This window comes from Bactrocera latifrons, unplaced genomic scaffold, assembly GCF_001853355.1.
Source record: "Bactrocera latifrons isolate USDA-ARS-PBARC rearing strain unplaced genomic scaffold, ASM185335v1 scaffold_75, whole genome shotgun sequence".
NCBI lineage: Eukaryota > Metazoa > Arthropoda > Insecta > Diptera > Tephritidae > Bactrocera > Bactrocera latifrons.
In genome coordinates, this window is record NW_017537434.1 from 512,521 (window position 1) to 532,411 (window position 19,891).

The 19,891-nt window shown below is 39.4% G+C and overlaps 1 protein-coding gene across 1 annotated transcript; it reads left to right on the forward strand.

Annotated features, from left to right (window-relative positions):
• Window positions 1–7,238: 7,238 nt before the first annotated feature.
• LOC108976357 (probable cytochrome P450 313b1) lies at window positions 7,239–17,532 on the forward strand. The gene is made up of 8 exons (XM_018945412.1): window positions 7,239–7,631; window positions 10,070–10,267; window positions 10,584–10,772; window positions 10,881–10,950; window positions 12,579–12,705; window positions 12,881–13,192; window positions 14,859–15,545; window positions 15,828–17,532. The coding sequence occupies exons 1-7, from the start codon at window positions 7,472–7,474 to the stop codon at window positions 15,447–15,449; spliced, it is 1,647 nt and encodes a 548-aa protein (XP_018800957.1). The 5' UTR covers window positions 7,239–7,471; the 3' UTR covers window positions 15,450–15,545; window positions 15,828–17,532.
• The last annotated feature ends 2,359 nt before the right edge of the window (window positions 17,533–19,891 follow it).

The window sequence follows — 19,891 nt, forward strand, 5'->3', positions numbered from 1 at the left end:
AAAACTTACAGGTTGCTGTCCAGGATGTAAATTTGGTTGTGTGCATTGATAAGATAACAATCAGCTGATGAATTTTAATCATCAGAAAAAATAACAAATGAAGAACACAAGCAAGTATAACAGCGGATCGTTATTCGAACCTATTCGTATGATTAAACGTAAGAGATAAGAGTACTGGCTTTCGGGCGCATTCAATGCTGATAGCGCCATTTTGAAGATCGTTGATCCAATAGCCGACTGTGCGAAATTCCAAAAACTGGTTTCTCAATTATAATCTTAATATTCTAAATTATTTTGGCTATATTATTCTCAAACAAGCAACAATTTTGCCCATCATTTTCCCTTCGTCAGTCAAATGACACAAGACAGATCTCGCAGAATGTTATTGAAAGCAGGTAATGATTATCAAGTTGGGTAATTTCGAAAAACTCTTAATTGTATCTAACATACCTATGCGGATAATTCAGAGGAAGCGTACTACATCTTTAAAATAATAAGTTTCTTGACCCTTTCGTTAAATGATGGCAATAGCAAGTTTTAAATAATCCTAATCGGAGATCACTTTTAAAGCCTACATTTGCTATTATTTGTTTTTCGAAGAAATGGATCGTGATATATAGTACTAGTGTGAGCAACTGATAATCAGCACGTCAATACAGTAAAGGAGTTGGTGCTTGAGAATCGATGATTAACAGTTAAAAATCTTACTGGCATCATTGAAATATCGAAAGGATCAGTGAAACCGATTTTGGTCCAAGAAAAGTGAAAGCACGATTGATTCCAAAATGGACTAAATTTTTTCGAGAAACAGCATCGCATTAACGTCTATGAAACAATATTTTCCGACTTCCAGAATGTCATGAAATGTATTATTACTGGCAATGAGTCTGGGATCTATGATTACGACGCAGAAACAGGCGATCAATCGCCCTAATATCGTGAATAGCCGAAGCCGACGAAACACGTCAAAGCAGGTCAAAAATCACGGTTGTGTTGAGAGTTTTCTTCAGCCATTGAAGTATGGTGCACTCGGAAAAATTTGCAATAAGTATATAGGTATTAGCGTCAAGAAACCGAGCTGTGAGAAAAAAGATTGCGACTTCTCAAAAACGTACATATTAGCGACCAGAAACCGACCGCTTTTAAGATATCTATGAGAAATAGGATTGCAGTTACTTAGAAAAGAAGTACGGCTGAAATGTTTCTATGGAATTGCCAAGCATTCCTCAATTACATGGGAGTTTTTAGTTTTCTTCGCCGCACCAATGCACACATGTTTGTACCATTGTATGATATGTAAATACCAGATGATATTTTCAACGTTCTTTTGCTTTATCGCGCAATTCTTGGCCATTTCACCTGTGGCGCCAGATGTTGTAATTCAGTAGCTCACCAGACATTTTCCACTTGCATGCAGCCATTCACTCACAACCACCAGTAATTCGAATAAAAGCCCTCGGCGTTTCAATGAGTGAATTCCGCTGAAGTCGCTTGTTCGCATTTTCAATGCAATTTTCAAATAACGGAATAATGCCGTTGGCTCAACCGAATGGCAGCAAACTCTTTCATTAATTAACATTTACACCTGGTGCAATAAATTCAATGCGCTTTATATTCTTACATAAAGAGACAGCAAATACACATATATATGTAACTTTTTTTAATTCTCTCATTTTGATGTAATTCCACATTTATAAACTTTCTTATTTGTCGCAAATTGATTGCCACTCATAGATGGGCATACAAATGACGAAATTAATTTTAAAATGCAGTTCAGCGGCGGGGAATCGTTTTACGTTGTTTATTACGGAAACATATTGTTGCGTCAAAGTAAATGACAGTTTAATGACAGAAATGTATGTACGTATTTAAGCTTTTTCAAATTCAAAATCAAATGGCACAATTTTAAAAACATTTTTTAAATACTTTTGATTAACCGCAGCGTCAAAGCAATATGTTGACGACTCAAATCAGCTGTCAGAGCTATCTGTCATAGCTATCTAATCACAAGAAAACCAATGAGCTGATTCCTCGGCTGGTCATTGTCCTATCGATATTCACACCCTAAGGGTAACAATCTTACCAGATTACGGAAACTGCTTGAAAGAAGCTGAGGTAGGAATATCTCAACGTGTTCTTTTTGATCACCCCACATTTGCGCGACCAAGGCTAAAGCATTAATGCCACAGCTTCAGAAATACGAACACCTAAATAGATTTGTAATGATTTCCAGACGCTTCGTCGACCTCTTATAATCAATTACTGCAGTTCTTTTTCTAGCTTCATAAAGAACTGATCAGAACAGCCGACGTGCAAATTCTTAGGAGTCATATGACCTAGCCAATACTAGTCAGAGTACCTTACATGATGCTATTTAGCCGTTAGGTCGCCTATGAATTTCAGTTAAGTACTATAGAGAAGAAGTGGAGACTCTCAACAAAGGTGGCGGTGTTTTCGCTCTGTGAAACCGTAGTCAAAAGAAGAATGTTCCAATGGTTATTCGTCTGGAGGAAGGCGCTCGAAAAGACTTCACTAACCAAGAAGGTTGAACGTGTCCAAATGGCGGCTTCATCAACTGCGGAATACTCCAACCAGAGCACTTAATGTCCTTTAAAAAAAAAGCACTCTTGCCATTGGCGGCACTTACACATATTGCTGCGAGGTGGGCTCGAAGACTCAGGGAAGCTAGACATATGAGGAGTTCCAAATGCCGAAATTCTCTTCTCCCTCAACTGCTCCCCCTACGGGTAGGGGGGACCCGTCCAGGGCGGGGGGAAACCGAATATACCCGCGGCAAGGCATGCCTGTCATAAGAGCCGACTATAAGCCATATGCACTATGTCGGGCTTTAGAGACCATGTTTTGATGTCAACAAGGTCTAAGTCAGATAAGTGCTATAATATTCAGCTGGAAATCAAATTCTAAGCTTTATATTTATATCTCAAAATATAAGGCATTTGTCACAGCTACAAATGCAACCAGTCATTGAGTTTATACGGGAACTCAACTGGAAGTAGCAAATAGTTACAAAGTCAGACCAAAGACTATAACCTAGTACCACGGGCAGCAGTAAGCCCTTGGAGGTAACTCCAATCTGCTCATTGGGTTTGGCCCTTTGGGGAGATTCGTGGTGGCTGTGGTTTATACCTAAATGCAGGAAGCGCATTTTGTCCAATGTGGAGTCGCACTGCGGCCAGGTGCCGGACCCAAAGTACGGCAGAGGTTTTAGATGGGCCTCGTACCCGACCAAGGTGACTAGGGTGACCCTATCCACCCGGACCAAGGATTAAATGCAAAATGCATTTATGCTTYRGGGCGCTGATCAAYGCATTGTATTGATCTACGTGCTTCTAGCAATAGAAAGCACCGTGGAGTTTAGTCTTTCATAGACAGGTATTCACGTTAAAACACATTGACTCTCTCCCTCAACTGCATTCCGAAATCCTTGAATCATTATGTCACAGAGGCCATAATGGCCTTTTCTCTGCTCACATACCGACGAGGGTTATGTGAATATGGAGAAGCCGCTGGAGAAGAGGCGCAGTGAACTCTTTCACAGATGGAATGAAGCTAGGAGAGGAAGGTTGGAGTGAATGATCCTTCAGTCTTAGCTTTATACTCCCGGAATACTTTAGTGTTTCTCAGGCAAAAGTGGCCGTAGACGTACTTCTACGAAGTGCGACCTCTTTCAGAGAGATGGGCATTCACTACGACAGCAGAGTGGTAGAATTAGCGATGATCTCGCAAACTGTGCACTTGTCAATTAGTGTCTGTCCTTTCTAGAAATTACATTAAGCTGCTTCATCGTCCGACTCGTTTTGGGTGCTTGGTCACAATGGAATGAGCTAGCCGGAGTCTCCCTCTGCCCTTGCCGCGTTCACATCGGAATTGAACCGAGTTGGACCTCGCTTGGCGTCTTGCGTTCCAGCACTGGATCAATATTCTCCCAAATTGCTAGGCCGAATAAAAATTTTCGGACATCCGAATGTCGTACGAACGGTATTGTAACCAATGGACATCGCCTGTTGGCAAGCTTTTTAAATACGCTAAAAGGTTCAAAAATTTTATAGAAATCTAAAAAAGTTTAAATTTTTCCTTGTGAATGGTTCTACATTCATTGCCATTTCAAAATCTCTTCACAGTTGACGAAATTAAAATTTTATTCCAGCAAATTTAAATCTTTCTTCAATTTTGGGAAACCCTGTATTTTATTCCAATCTTAGGTTTATTTTTGGACATCCAAAGGGTATCGAACTCAGCGCAAACGACTCTCCCAGACTTGACCCATACCAAATGGTGTTGTTTACATTAAAACTTGACTTGTATACTCCGCCACATAATTATTTATTTAAATATTTTGGCTTAAGATGTTAATTATTTAGCGCTTTCAGCCAGCTAATAAAGGGTCACTCATCTCTCTACTTGTTCAAAAAAAAACACAGAAACTTCAAATTTAATGGGGAAGATTTATTATCATTCGAAAGAACATTTTTAGCATTCATTTTTTGAAGACTATCTCTTTTAAATGTGGGCAGCGGCTACGTCTCAGATGGTCGATCCGCTGAGCTGAATTTTCTATGACTCGTTCGAGCATTTCGACTGGTAACTGGCGAATGACACACGTGATGTTTTGTTCCAAGGCCTGAATCAAAGTAGATTTGACCACATAGATTTTAGACTTTACATATCCTCATAAGAAAAAGTCTAACGGTTTGATATCACACGAATCTTGGTGGACAATCGACCGGTCCAAAACGTGAAATTATCTGCTCATCAAAGAGTTCTTTTAAAAAATCAATCGATTCATGCGATGTGCGCAAAGTGGCGTCGTCTTGTTGAAACCGAATATCGCGCAGAGCACGAGCTTCAACTTCAGGCATCAATTAGTCAGTTCTTTTTTTACCGGTTTTATTTACGATTACGTACTGAGCGACATTATTTTTGAAGAAATAGGGACCGATAATTCCACCGGCCTACTTGAATTTCTGTAATATGGTTGAGCGATTTATATACGTGGTTCAGGCGTAATGTCCAACAATAGTGCACAAAATTAAAATTACAGCTTAACACAACTCACGCGTGATCTGTCAAAAAAGAGGCTACTGAAAGTATCTTTACTTGGTTCACCCGTTATTACTCGTCTTTTTAGGTAGACTTTTAGCCTGCTCCATGAATCCAATGACTCAAAATAAACACTAAAGTCGCCAAAAAATATTTAAGCATTTAAATGTAGCGCAACGGTCGCAGTACACATACTCATACGAGTACAATGTGTGTCAATAGAGCATTAAATTATGCAAATTGAAAGGAAACAAATTCTTTACAGTTTATGGCATTTTATTGCTTCCTCCATGTGCGCCATAGTATATTTTTCTAAACAGTCAGCTCGCAAGCAAATCTCAGCCATTGAAATCTGCAGACCATATTTTGAAAAACCGCATACACACATACACCCACACACATGTGCTCGCTGAAAAATAATTGACATCTCGTGCGAAGCGACGCCAAAGCGAAACAAAACCGCTGGGCTGCGCATACAAAGCACTGCATTAGCGTGTGAATACGTGAGTAATTAGCACTCAGCATTTGCACGTACAAATTATGACAAGTACAGTAAAAAAGCGACATTTTATGCTCAAATGCGTACATACTTGTATATACGAGGTGTAATAGATAGATAACAAAACTGACGCTCGAAAATATTTGAACTTCGAGGTACTCATACATACATACATACCTATATAGTTACTCGATTTCAGATGAAGGGACTTCAGCCTTCTAAAGGTCAAGATGTTAAAGAAGTTTCTGCTATTAGTTCTTGCGACAGCCGTTTTGTAAATGTTTTTTAAAACCGCAGATGGAAGAACGGAGTTTTCCTGAAATGTGTCTTTGACGTTCATCTCTTATACGAAATGCAAAATCTACTTTTCCTAAAACAACATGTTAAGCGCTTGGATTCTGCCTGAATTAACTGTGGTCTAATTCTTATCTATTCTGAACTTCCTTCATAAGTATGTATCAGATGAATAAAAGTTTGATATCTGAATCTGTCAAAGGCGGTATATTCGGAAAAGAAGTGCCGATCGGCGAATGTCAAATTAGTGCTCTTATAACTATTAGAGGGTAAACTTCAGCTCGCTAGATCTTTTACGATTTACTCTGGTTCACAAGGATCTTGAAAGCGATGAGAATGAAGTACCGGACTTCGCAAGCTTATCATATAATAGTGAATCGCAAGAAGCCAGCAAAGCTCCTACCCGTTCGACAGCCAGTAAGAATGAAGTACCGGTTTTCGCAAGCTCATTAGCCTTGCAGTATCCTGCAATTCCGCTCTGGCCAAGCAACTAAACCTGTAAAATCATGAATGCTTGAAATAAGGCATCGATACAGCCTTTCACTAATCTTGAGTGTATGATTAAAGAGCTGACGGCTAATATCAGCACCGTACTATCAGAATGTACTATATAGTGACCATTCTGAAAAAGATACCGGAGCAGTAGATCTACAACTAACTTAATGGCAGCCACTTCCACTTGAATTTCAATACACTTTCTTATAACACATAATTACTTTTGTTATCTCAGTGTTTGCACTGAATACTTGGAACCTCTTCTAGTTTTCAATTTTCTTATTTAGTAACTATACCTAGTATACACTTATTTGGTAAATCGCGCTTCCTAAATGCATCATTTCAAGCGCAAATGCTGAACGCTACAAATTGCTGTGTGACCAACACTTGACCGAAAAATGGAGCACATATAGCTCGTCAATATTGCTTCCTGAAGAGCAAATACATTTATGACGTGGCGGCTCATTTTACGAAACTCAGCAAACAACTTCTTTTTTCTTCTCTAACCTTTGAATGAAATGAATTGATGAACAACGTCAACAACGCAACCTCACCACGAAGTTACGCAAAACGCTTAACCGAAAGGTAAACAAAAGGCAAACGGCAACAATCAATTTGTTTGCACATTCAATTTTCAGCTGCCAAAATGTGGCCGCACGAGTAATGACCGAGCTAAGCTGACAATTAACAGTTCGTCATGGCGATTTGTTGGGCGGCGTTAAGCCAAACGGCATGTCTACTGTACGCACAACTGTTGTTGTATTTGTAGATATATTTTCCAATGTACGCAATTAGTTTCGATTTTCAATTTGTAGTGCTGAAAGCAGAAAATGACACCTTTATACCGGGAAACGCCGTAGTTGGCAAACGCTTTGGCAGTTGACGGGAATCAGTCGCATCAAACGGTTTGGCGTACGCAGACACGAAGTCGTAATAGTCGGTGTCTGACAAATGCAGTACGAATTCTGCGTATTTGTTTCGTTACGATTTCTAATTGTTACAAATCGGCAATTCAACAGAAATTTCAGGTGCTAAATCGCACTCGATTATTGCAGACACTTCGCAGCCCGACGACGCTGCCACCCCCACTAGCGGATCGACTTTCATACGCATCTTAGTGAAATGGAGAATGTTGTCTGCTATGCTTTGGCCACGTGGCTGCTGTTGTTGTGGATTTACTTTTTGTGGTCACGTGGACGCTTTTATCGTGTGGCCTGGCAGTTGCCTGGTCCTGTGGGTTTGCCATTCATTGGTTTGGGATTGCAAATGATGCATCCAGAGAGTAAGTATACTTGCTCTTAAGCGGCGTCATAAAAATAAAGTAAAATACATTTGTCGTTTGATATAAATGAGTTTTGCTAAGTAGACTAAATGAAAAATTGTCCTTTTCTCACTATCATAAGCAACTTCGTTAGAGTTTTGGTTCGCATTAAGTTCGATCTGTGACAAAAAATCAAAAACGGTTCCGCGCGGTACTCGTTGTAAAATTCTGTTGGAAAGAAACTTTTTAGTCCAAGTTATTGAACTGTTAAATAATATCCTGAACCTGGTGGTCGACACAAAAATGCAGCAGTTTTTCAAGACTAATCAGGTAGTTCGTTGAGGCAGGATTATTTGGAGAGCAAAGATGGTTTGTAATAGAGTTAACAACAGCGCGTTAGTCGTTTCTTCTTTTCGCAATTTGATGCCAATTACCAATACGAAGTGCAGTCACGTCCTTCTACACCTGATCTCTCCAACGGCTTCCCCCGGCGGGTACTGCGTCGAATACTTTAAGAGTAGGAGTGTTTTCATCAGAGTTCATCGTTCCTTCGAATGCGATATTCGCCGCTGTCAATGCGCAAAGGACCATAAATCTTCCGCAAAATATTACGCTCGAAAACTTGTAACGTCGAATCATCACATGTTATTATCGTCCATGCCTTTGCATCTTACAGCAGGAGCAGAATAATAATGAGTGGCTTATACAGCTTGGTATTTGTTCGTCGAGAGAGGACTGTGCTCTAATTGACTACTCAGCCCGAAATCCAATGCAGAATAACTCTTGCTGACAGGCAAGTGGCTGACATTGTTGTTGGTTTTAATACTGGTTCCAAGATAGACAAAATTATCTACGGCTTCGAAGTTATGACTGTCAACAGTGGTGTAGGAGCTAAGCCGCGAGTATGACGACTGTTTGTTTGATGACAGGAGATCTTTCGTTTCCTTATACAGTCTGACGAAATTAGAACTAACAGCGCGGATGTTGACACCAACGATATCAATATCATCGACGTACGCCAGCAAATCTGATCCGGTAATTCGGAAGTCAAGTTGCACCACGCTCGGGAAGGCAAATCGTAGTGCAAAAACCCAGAATTTTCGACTCATAATTCCGGCCTCTTTTTACGAATAGATTCGTGCAAACGACGCACAGCATTCAAATAGAATTCCATTTTAACAGATTGGCCAGTAGGAAGAAATTCAGAATGCATTACACCTCGATAATCGGAGAAAACTGTCAACACAACCTTGCGTTTTGACATGCTTTGACGTTGATTTTTGATTTTGATTCAGCTTTGTGACGATATTCGGGGGATTGATTGTCTGTTTTCGGGTCGTAAGCATAGATCATGATAACCTGGTAATCATAAAACATAGTTTCACAGACGTTTACGCGACGCTGTTTTTTGAAAAACTAAGTGATTTTGAAACCAGTCGTGCTTTCACTTTTCTCAGGTCCAAATGGTTTTCACTGATCCTTACGATATTCCAACGATGCCAGCAAGATCTCTGACTGTTAATCGTCGATTCTCAACCACCAATTTCCTTATTTTATTGATCATCAGTTTATGTTGATGTCCGTCCTGGACGTCATTTGTAATTGTAATTGTTTCGGCTTAGCGTAACCCTCTTAATATAGATCTCCATTTAATTCAAGCTTTTTAAAATAAATGGTTTAATTTGCGCCGATTTTTGGCAAGTCGAGTTTGGGCTGTGTTTGTCAGTCCAAGATAGAATGCTAGTCCGAACAGCTCGATCGTTATCTTGACTAACGATCACATTTGTACAGTCTAGTTAGAACCGAATTTTGGTTAGATCCTTTGCCAGCTTTCCTGTTCACTTTGGGGTAAAGTCTACGCTCAGATACGCCTGAACCAACTTTTATATTGCCATTCCCAGCAATGCAGCTGAAGATCAGATCTTCAGTGGAGACAGTTTCCGTGACTATATGTATGTCTATGCACTTATTTTAACTATTGTTCTCAATTATTCAGATAGGTGCATTTTTTGAAAGCCGACGGTGACAATAATAAAAGTGTTTTGTATGTAAGTGTAATAAAAATTCTACTTCTCAGAAACATAGAATAAACTTGTCACTAACAAGAGAATAAACATTCAGTGTGTATAACCTCAAGTTTGTCTTTATTCTTAATTTGTTGCATTTCGATAGCTTAAGTCACCTATCTTTCTAACGACTAATAATTAAGCCTCTTGGTTAGTTGACGCTGTCCATCTTAGATTTCTGTAGACTCCCAATTACACAGTCGAGATGGCTCTAAGGAAAATCTGTTTCTATTAGCTTTGAGCCAAAAAAGTCTTCGTTTCTTGCTTAGGAAATGCGCTCGCTCAACTAAGGGAAAGTTGAGAATAATACAACCTTTCACAGACCTACTACCATTAATAAATGCGCTGTATATTGTCGTTTTGGTTTTTATACATCTTTACGATTATTTTCAGCTTTCTTGCAGTATATGGAATACGCATCGAAACGATATACGACACCATTTATTTCATGGATGGGCACAAGTTGTTTTCTTTACGTTAATGACCCGGAAACAGTGGAAACGATTTTCAATTCACCGCACTGCACGAACAAAGGCGAACTCTATCGTTTTCTGGCTGCAGCAATTGGCGACGGCCTCTTCACGTCCAGCTGTGAGTACAAATAAATAAGACATTTACCCCCCACACATGCACATACTCGCATACAGAGTTGCACGTACTAAGTTGAACTAATGGCTAGACCGTGATAACACTTAACCTCTGACGTACGCCTCGGTATATAAACACACACAAACTTTTCGGTAATTTTAACTATTATTTGTGAAATTGACTTGGGTCAGTCGAAGAATGTGTCAAAGTCATGTTCATAATGACCCTCGATACGACAGACGTAAATAAATATGTATATATTTTCTGTTAAGTACTCACAAGTTGTTTTCCCCAAGTCATTTTTCTCACTCTCTTTTAGCGCAACGCTGGAGCAAGCATCGCCGCCTCATCAATCCGGCTTTTAGCCGCCAAATTATCAACAACTTCCTGCCCATTTTCAATGCGGAAGCCGATGTGATGCTGAGCAAATTCACCGCCTTGGCCACGACCGGAACACAGTTGGAAATCTACGAGATGTTGAAACGTAATGTTTTGGAGGCAGCTTGTCGTAAGTGTCGTAATTATGAATAGCAGCTGTGTGGCAACGAAGCGTTTAATATGTTTTCTATTCTCGGTCCCTCATTTGTCTCATTTAATTGTGAAATGAATTGTATAGAGACGACAATGGGTAAACGCATGAATTTCGAAAACGAAGGTTCGGCGCACATCTTCGAGGCCTACAATGGGTAAGCGTTAAAGAAATATAAAAAAAATGTAGCATGAAACGAAGACTGTGCATAAAGTTTGTAAAAGTTTTAAGAAAGTTTAAAGCTTCCAAATCCGAGCTCTTTTGGGTGAGAAACGGAAAGCAAAACGCAAAGATCTGCGGACAATATCTCAGCTTAAACGTAACGGTCCGCATTATACCGGTTATTCAGAGGCTTACAACTTATGGTCTCTACCGACTTCCTGTAGAAAGACGGACGAATTTATAACAGGCGCCCGCCCTTCCTTCTTTTCGCTGTTTGGCGCCAATTGGAGACTACAAGTGTCGCTAAGTCATTTTTCGGACGGAGTTGTCCTTTGACGGGTACTGCAGCGAGCACTCTCCGAGCCGGAGTGTTTTCATCCATTCGGATGGCATAATCTAGCCAGTGTAGCCGCGATATCTTAATTTTCTGAACTACTTGTAAGAACCATTAAACTTCTGCATAACCCTTCTTTCGACAACTCGTTGCATCGACTCATAAGACGTTGTCATCGCCCATGCCTCTGAACCATATAGCAGGACGGGTCTAATGAGTGACTTGTAGGGTTTGCTCTTTGCTCATCGAGAGAGGACTCCATTGCATACTCAATCCGAAGTAGCATCTGTTGGCAACAGTTATTCTGAGTCGGATTTCGAGGCAGACAATGTTGTTGATGCAAATGATGGTTCCAAGATAGAATTGTGCTGGACATTCGTCTACCAGAGTGAATGTCAGGACTCGGCGACGGAGCATCTCTCTTACTACGAATCCTACACCGAATTTGTGTTCCTTTATATGACCACTTGGTAAATATCACAAGCACATACTCGTCTCAGTCCTTGTCCTGTCCAGGCTTTACTCTTACAAGGACAGCTAGACAGCGGTACTTTCCAGTATAAAGGGACCAGACATTCCAGGTGTATGCCCTTAAATCGTAATCCTTAATGCGTTTGCAGTGGTCGTCATCAAAAGAAGGATCTCGTCCGAGGCTGTTGTTTCCTTTTCAATGGAGACGTTTTATAGGGGGCGGGTCAAAAACTCAGCGCAAAACCCTGGGGAGGACTTTCAAACGGATGTCCGAGGCTAATTATTTCAGATTTGGAATGTCGCAGACCCTTAGAAATTTATATATATATATGATCATCATTACGAGCTGAGTTCCTCAGTTTATGAAATATTGTTTTGAAATCTTTTCACCACAAGAAGTTGATCATTTCTAAGTACTGCCATCACTATAGCATATAGCTACCATACAAACTGAACGATCAAAGTCAAGTTTCTACAGGGAAAACTTTTTTATTTTTACGGGTATTACAACATCGGAACCACCCTTAAGGTTTTTTGCAGCAAAATATTCCGCTTTGTCCCACAGTGCTTTTCATGTGCAACCGACAGCTTTGCCGTCTCAATTGTTTCACGCTATTCCGACTCATTTGCCAGTTGTGCTTTCAATGCCGTTTCAAAAGTTTCGCTTTTGTCTGCAATAAATGCACACACACATACCATACACACGCACCCACATGCAGTCGTTTTTCTTTAATTTTATTTCTTTTTCATCATTTCCTTTCACTTAACACTTAACTATCCTCATATGTACATGTGTATGTCCATATGTACATATATAGCATAACCGAGGTTTGTGTGCGCCGCATGCTGTCGCCCTGGCTTTATCCGGATGTGCTCTATCGCCGCTCGTCGCAGTTCGTGCGCCAACAGCAGGTCGTTCAAGCGCTCTTCAGCTTCATTGATAGTGTAAGTTATGCAGACACACACACATATATAGAAACTATTCAAACTGTCACGCTCATTACTCCGCGGCTGGGTGTCAGTCTGTTCATCTCATCAACTGTTAAAGTGATTGTTCCTTTGACGCTTGCGGCTAATTTCTTTTAATTCCGTTTTTATTCTTCCACTTCTTTTTCCCCAGCTCCTGCAGCGCAAAAATAATAAATCAGTTGCAAATGGCATAGGGCAACAACAAGCGCAACAACACGCATCAATGAGTATAAAGAAAAGTGAAAATTGCTCAGAGTCTGCTAATGAGAATGAGTGTATAAGTGGGAGAAAGCGTATAAGTGACAAAGTGTGTATGGATGCGGTAACGGATGTGAATGCGGGTGCTTCAGCGGCCATACGGAAGTCGAAAGCCATATTTGTGGAGCAAGTTCGTATGCATGTGGAGCAAGGTCAACTGTCATGGGAGGATGTACGCGCCGAGGCAAATGTCATCATAGCGGCGGTGAGTAGCAATTATAGCAGTAACTTTGGATTCCGGGAAAATTACTATTTAGAGAACCCTACAACAAAAATGAGATATTTTCGCTTGGTTCCTCTTTTGACTATGTGGAAGCAATGTTGGCTTGAGCAACTTTTCTTCATAATTTACACATATCGGGCATTACTCTAGGTTAGGTTATGCTAAGAGGGATCTCATTTGGACAACTTAGAACGTCGCTCCGTTGTGCTACCTAAAACTCTTGTATAATTGATCATAACACCCTTACAACTCGAAAAAGCGCTTTGAGCTTATCGCAAATTTGTTTCCACCGCCAATATCAGTTTCGTTCCTGGTTCGCTGATGACAAGACTGCCGAGAGATGGTCTTCCACCTAACCCTCCTTCATACAACTTTGACAACTAGCGTCGAACAAGATTTTTAACCTTACCGTATGAGCGACTATTAGACAAAGTCCAGTAAGAAATCGATGGCGGCAATGTAAACTTTGCTAAGTGCAAGTAGTTCAGTAGATCTCCGCTTTAGTATAAGCCAAAAGAATTTTGCAATTTTTGAAGAGCGGGTCGTTGACCTGTTAAGCACACGCGAGGTCCACTGCACCAAGATGACAATGTAGATCTATGTCGGTCACATTCAAATGCAAGCAAGGCGAGAGCCCTTTGGCCAGTTGGCTTTGCTGTTGCCAGCGATTCCGCTATTACCAGGCACCAAAATGAGTTTTATTATGAAGTATATTGATGCTAATTCTAGTGATAACAGGCGCTCTTTTACTAGCTTTGAGTGCACAGATAGGGAACCCAGCGCTGGTATTACTTTGGTGTCGGTGTGAATGCACACCTCTCTGAAAGAGGCTGTACTTCGTAGCAGTACAACTACCGTCACCTTAATACCTTCCACTTATGCTTCAAAAACCCTGTAACTTGAAGCTAAGATTGACGGAAAACTCCTAGCAGAAAATCCACTCCAAGCTTGCTCCCTAGCTTCGGCCCGTCCTTGAGAAAAAATTTCGGCGTGTTCTGCATATACCGGCAATGTCCACGAGTACTATGAGAGTCGGGAAAGCACCACACCCTACGGGATGCTCGACCGTTGACCGAACTGGCTTTGATGTAAGCATGATGGGTCTTCAACAGTTTACCCCTCAGTATTGTACTTCAAATATACAGATCTGTTAGTCTCCCCCACGTTTTCAATAGAAACGGGAACTGACTATTGGGACTCGGCACCATTATGAGAGCTCTTTCCGGCCCTCTGTATAGACCCCTCCGAACTCCAGCCTTCGGAACACGGCTTAATTTCACAAGATGTGACATCAGTGCCCGGGCACTAGAAAGGCTTTGACTTAGTAGTTCTAAACGAAAAATCAGAGTACTCAATTGTATAGCATATTCCGAAACATATATAAAAGTCCAATTTGGTTCAGTTCCATAGACCAACTGTCTTAAAACCAATAACACTTCTAAGCACGATACGTACGAAGCTCACCGCAAAGCCGAAGCGGACCGGGTTTTTTACGACGTGGGAAATTATTTCGGATATAGTTTACGTAGCTTCAACAACAACAACAACAATAACAATAGCTGAGGAACACCGTCAGTTTGATACTGTTACTTTTTCATTTTTTCAAGTAACCTCCACTATCTCCTTTTTCTTTATTTCTACTTCTTAGACCTTCGAAACGACCTCGACAGCGTTATATATCGTTTGCTTGTGTCTCGCCATGCATCCTGAATACCAAGAAAGACTATACGACGAACTCAAAACAATATTCCCAGAAAACGCATCACCAGACGTAGACTATGAGCACCTGGAGCGTATGCCTTACACCGAGATGATTATCAACGAAGCGCTGCGACTATACTCACCCGTACCGATGGTACTACGTAGCGCAGCCGATGACTTTCGTCTACGCAATGGCGTACTTATACCGCGTGGCACACAAATCGGCATCGACATCTACAACATGCAACGCGTTGAACGTATTTGGGGACCACATGCGAAACACTTCAAACCGGAAGCACACTTCGGACCGAATGCGACAAAACGACATGCATTCGCTTTTATACCCTTCACAAAAGGTTTACGCATGTGTATTGGTAATCGTTATGCGCTAATGCTGATGAAGGTGTTCGTGGCGAAAATATTCCGACAATATCGTTTAAAGACCGAGGCAACACTCGATCAGCTGATCGTTAAGGGTACCATATCGTTGAAATTGGCCGAATATCCGTTGTGTCAGCTGGAAGCGCGCAGCAGTTGAAGGATTGGGAGACGGATTCAATAAATAAAAATGAGAAAAAGAGAGGCGAGGAGCGGAAAGCTTGGCGCTCTGAATTTTTTAATTGAAAACAAAAATGTACAAATATGTTTTTTTGGGTTTTTTTAATAATATTATTTATTTATTTTTAATCAAAATTGTTAAAATTGTTGTTATCCGTTATCTGTTTGTTTTTGTTTGTATTCACAAGCTGCTTTTCCTTACGGCTACTCCTACATTTGCGCTTAGCGTTTACTTTCTTACAATATAAATATTTTTCAATTTTGGATTTTCTCTTTTATTTACTTATTTTTTTTTTTTTGTCTTTATTTTTATTTATTTGTTTATTTATTTTTTTCTTTTTTTTGTTTTTGTTCTTAGTGGACTTTTCTGCTTTAGTTTGAGTTTGTTTGCGCCTAATGCACCACAATTGAGGCCCGTGAGTAAGTATTAGTGTGTGTGCACAGTTTTCCAATGTGAATTGCTGTTGTAGATTAACTATTTGTAATTGATAATTTTTACTTGTAAGTTCAATTATTTTTTAATTAAATTTTGTTCGATATTTTTACTGCTAATAATGCCTATTTCGGTAAGTTTCACTACGTTCATTGAATGAATTTTATTTAATTCTCAATTTAATTTAAATTTTTCTTCACTAACACCACTATTTTTTATTAATGTTTTTTTTTTAATAAAATTGAATGAAAATCAATTTTTGCTGGACCAAAGTTCCTTTTTTAAAAAAGTCCATTTTCCTACAGTTTGGTTAAGTGTTTGGTAAATTTGGGTATGTTTACGGTAGTTTGCGCTTAAGTATTTTTATTTATTAAAGTAAAAAAGTTTTCCAGCCTTTCCTGCAGCTTATTTATGTCTATATGCTCACAACTGTACATAATTTATTTTCTATAAAAAATTTTTTCTTTAAAAATACTGTGTACTTAATAACTTACGAATTTAAGTGCTTTAACAAAATCTGTGGATGTAATGTTTTAGAAGAAAAGTTGAGAAGAATTACAAAACAGAACAACAGAAAACACAACCCTAGAACCAACAAATCCACAGCTCGATAATGAAGCTTTTGTTGGCGTTTTTATCATAAAGCTCTTAATGCAACAAAAGCTCTCATTATTTATATCGGCGTAACCCTTCAGCTACCTAAAACCACGAAGTGATGTGTACGGCGCTAGAAGATGCCTTGAAAAACTATTTCCATACAAGTGACTTAAAGATCGACGCACTCAAAAATCCACTCATTTATGTGCCAAGCGCTGATTCCAAGTATAACGGGGATTCAGTGAAGACTGTAACATGCCTGTAAACATAAAAGCTTGCGTGGTGAAAGACACTTGAATGGAGTCACGAATCCGGTAGAAATTGCTTCCGGACAAAAATTATGAATTAAATCAGAAATTTATTCTCTTTCAAATAATGAAGCCGTACATATATCCTTAAACGTTCAAAGCGTCTATTGAAAATGCACAATTTTCGAACAATGTTGAGATTTTCCTACCGCCAACAAGATCGTAGATAGATAGATAGATAGTAAAAATTSAGGGTTTCCAATATCATATGATATCACATATGACCTTGGTCCAGCATCCTGAACTTATTCCAAGAGCCTGAGGGCGCAACGAAGATGATTTAATCCCTGTCCGCGCAGATGGAACCTGAGGTCAATGCTGTTCTCTCCGCACTCTCGCCTCCGCGCATCCGAGCTTCTCCTTAAAAGTGTGGAACCCCACTGCAATGCATGTTGAATTAAAACATGTTAAATTAACTAGTTCGTCGTACAATATCATACCGGGTAAGCTTTTTGGTGTATTAAAACATATCAATAAAATGTTTATACATACTACAGATTAACTCCATATTAAGTTTTCCCAGCACTTTGTGCATCTATCAGTATCTTCAGCTGAATAACTGCTGAGAGCCAAAGAAATCGAAGACTTGCAGTTTACTGGTGGACTGAAAATAACGCCCAACTCAGACGTACGAGCCCCCGTCTACGCAGATCCTACATGAGATCCAGGCGCAGAGGAGTCGCATCCCGAGAAGCCGAGCAATCCAAAGCAGCATAGCAAATAGAACAAATGGGCCCTTGGGCAGTCGAGCAAAGCTACCTGACTTAACCGCTACCAAAATGGATCACATCGTAAACGTACTCTTCCCACACACGAAAAAAAGGGGGAAAATGATCCAGAACATAGTCTAAGATCTCCGTAAATCCCCCTGTTTACCCTCGAAGAGCTGCAAATAGCCACTGGCTAGCCAAAGGCCAATAAATCACCCGGCCCGGGCGGGTCCCATAAGAAAACATGAAAGTAATCGCTGCAGAGCGACCGGGAGTACTACTGAATATGTACAAAACCTGGCTCGAAGGCGTAATTTTCCATGAGCCTTGGAAAAAGCAACGGCTGGTGCTAATCAGTAAGGGAAAGGGTTATCCCAACTTATTATCAGCATATTGTCCACTATGCATGCTTGATATAACGGGAAAGGTCTGTGAAAGACTACTTAAACCCACACTCAAAGCGGCTATCAACAAAGCTGGAGGGCTCTCGATAGACAACACATCTTTAAACGCGGCAGATCTAAGAGACACTGAAAAAGCGAGAAGAAAGCAAAATCTGGTTATGATCCAGACGCAAGCATGGCTCGACTTACACAACCTCCAGCTCGCTAGGGAAAAAACAGTGCTTCTAATGCTAACAAGTAAGCCGGAAAGGCGGCAAAAGATCAACTCCTAACTGAGCAGACCAATGGCCAACATTGGAGGCCGCAGCCAATAAAAGAGAAGGCTCCTAATATCATCCTATTATACGGAGCTGAGATCTGGGCAGATGTGCTTAGTAAGAAAAACAGGCGCAAGGTAGTGGCCAAAAAGAATCGTATGTTGCGTCCAACCACTACAACAATGAAGATAAAGTTCTCATAGCATATCGCCACCTGAAATGCAAAATAACGTATCATCAAAAAAATTTGAAATTGTGTGTCTTATTGGTTACGCTTCACTACTTCAAATTGCATTCATAATATTACATATGTTCAACATTTTCAGGTTCTGCGCTCAGATATAATCCAGTTTTAACCAATTTTAAAAATTTTTCTTCACTCATGTTCCATTTTATTACGTGTTTCACTCATGCTACTGTAAATTTCCGAAAATGTTGTTACGTTATTTTGCATTTCAGGTGACGATATGGAACCAAAAAATGTGTTTACATTCTTAAACTGTTGATTAATTAAAGTTTGGAGCGATTAAAACGATGGCGCTTCGATTTTCTTTTTATTAGAATCCATTATTTTTAGAAAATAAATCTGTTATGGCGGTTCTCTCTTCCTTATAAACCGTTACTTTCAGCAACCTAGCAGAAATCTAGCCGTTCTGGCAGCAATTTAGCGATCTTCTAACGAGATTTGGCTTGAAATTTAATTTCAGCTAACTAAATTGGACAAAATGTATTATTTTTATAGTTATAAGTAAAAAAAATGGATAAAAGATTTTAAATGAAACTCAAAAAGTGAAGTTAGGCGCAATAATCTAAGAGTGTAAAGTGATGGTTCTTTAAGTGTAAAGGTGTGTAGAAAGCTGTAGAAAAATTTAATCGATCCTTTTTCTTTTTAAGACTTCCAGCTAAGCTTAGTAGTTCTGTTAGTGTGATCCACACTGTTAAAAATTACATTTTTAAAGAGTTGTGTTTAAGTATGTATTTAATATTTTAATGTATTTTTGTATTTTTTTTTTTTGGTTTTTTTTTTTTTTTTTTTTCAATTATTTTTTTTCGTTTTTCACTTTTTTTTTTTTAGTGTAATTTTATTACTATAATTGTGACATTGAAAAGTTTTAATTATAAAAAGCATGCTTTTAGGCGCAGCTATTATTTACTGACTTGAAAGCTTTATTCTTGGTTTTGTATATATATTGAATATGCTAGTGGTTTTTGTTTTTCATTTTCCATCTGTTGTCATAAAGCTTCGCATGCAACGCTCATTAGCTTATTAACTAGTCTCCAAGTATTTTTGTTCGTGTAAAAATATGCAAATATTGTTTTAGCAAAGTAATTTTAGCTGTACACTTACATACGCATGTATGTGAGCATTTAAGTATGTATGTATGTATATATATATATATGTACATATATTTTTTATTTCAATTATTTTACGCTTAATAGGCATTTCAAAAAGTGGACGCTGATTGCATTTGTGGCATTTTTAGGCTTTAATTATGCTTGCACACACACACATATACAAATTGATTATTTGTATGTATGTATGTGTATGTGTGCAGCTTGTTATAAATATTTTGTTTATCGTAGACAGACATATTTTCATGTACGACGGTGAGCTGTTGTGACGGTAACGGTGCAAGTGACGGTGCTTTTCAGTTTAGTTTTATAGCATTTATTGTGTGGTATTAAATTTTTTTCGAAAATAGTTAATTTTTA

Coding starts and splice junctions, on each gene's coding strand:
- LOC108976357 (XM_018945412.1), top strand. CDS start 7,472: ATGGAGAATGTTGTCTGCTATGCTTTGGCCACGTGGCTGCTGTTGTTG. Junction 10,951..12,578: donor ATCTTCGAGGCCTACAATGG/GTAAGCGTTAAA, acceptor GTACATATATAG/CATAACCGAGGTTTGTGTGC. Junction 12,706..12,880: donor TCTTCAGCTTCATTGATAGT/GTAAGTTATGCA, acceptor CTTTTTCCCCAG/CTCCTGCAGCGCAAAAATAA.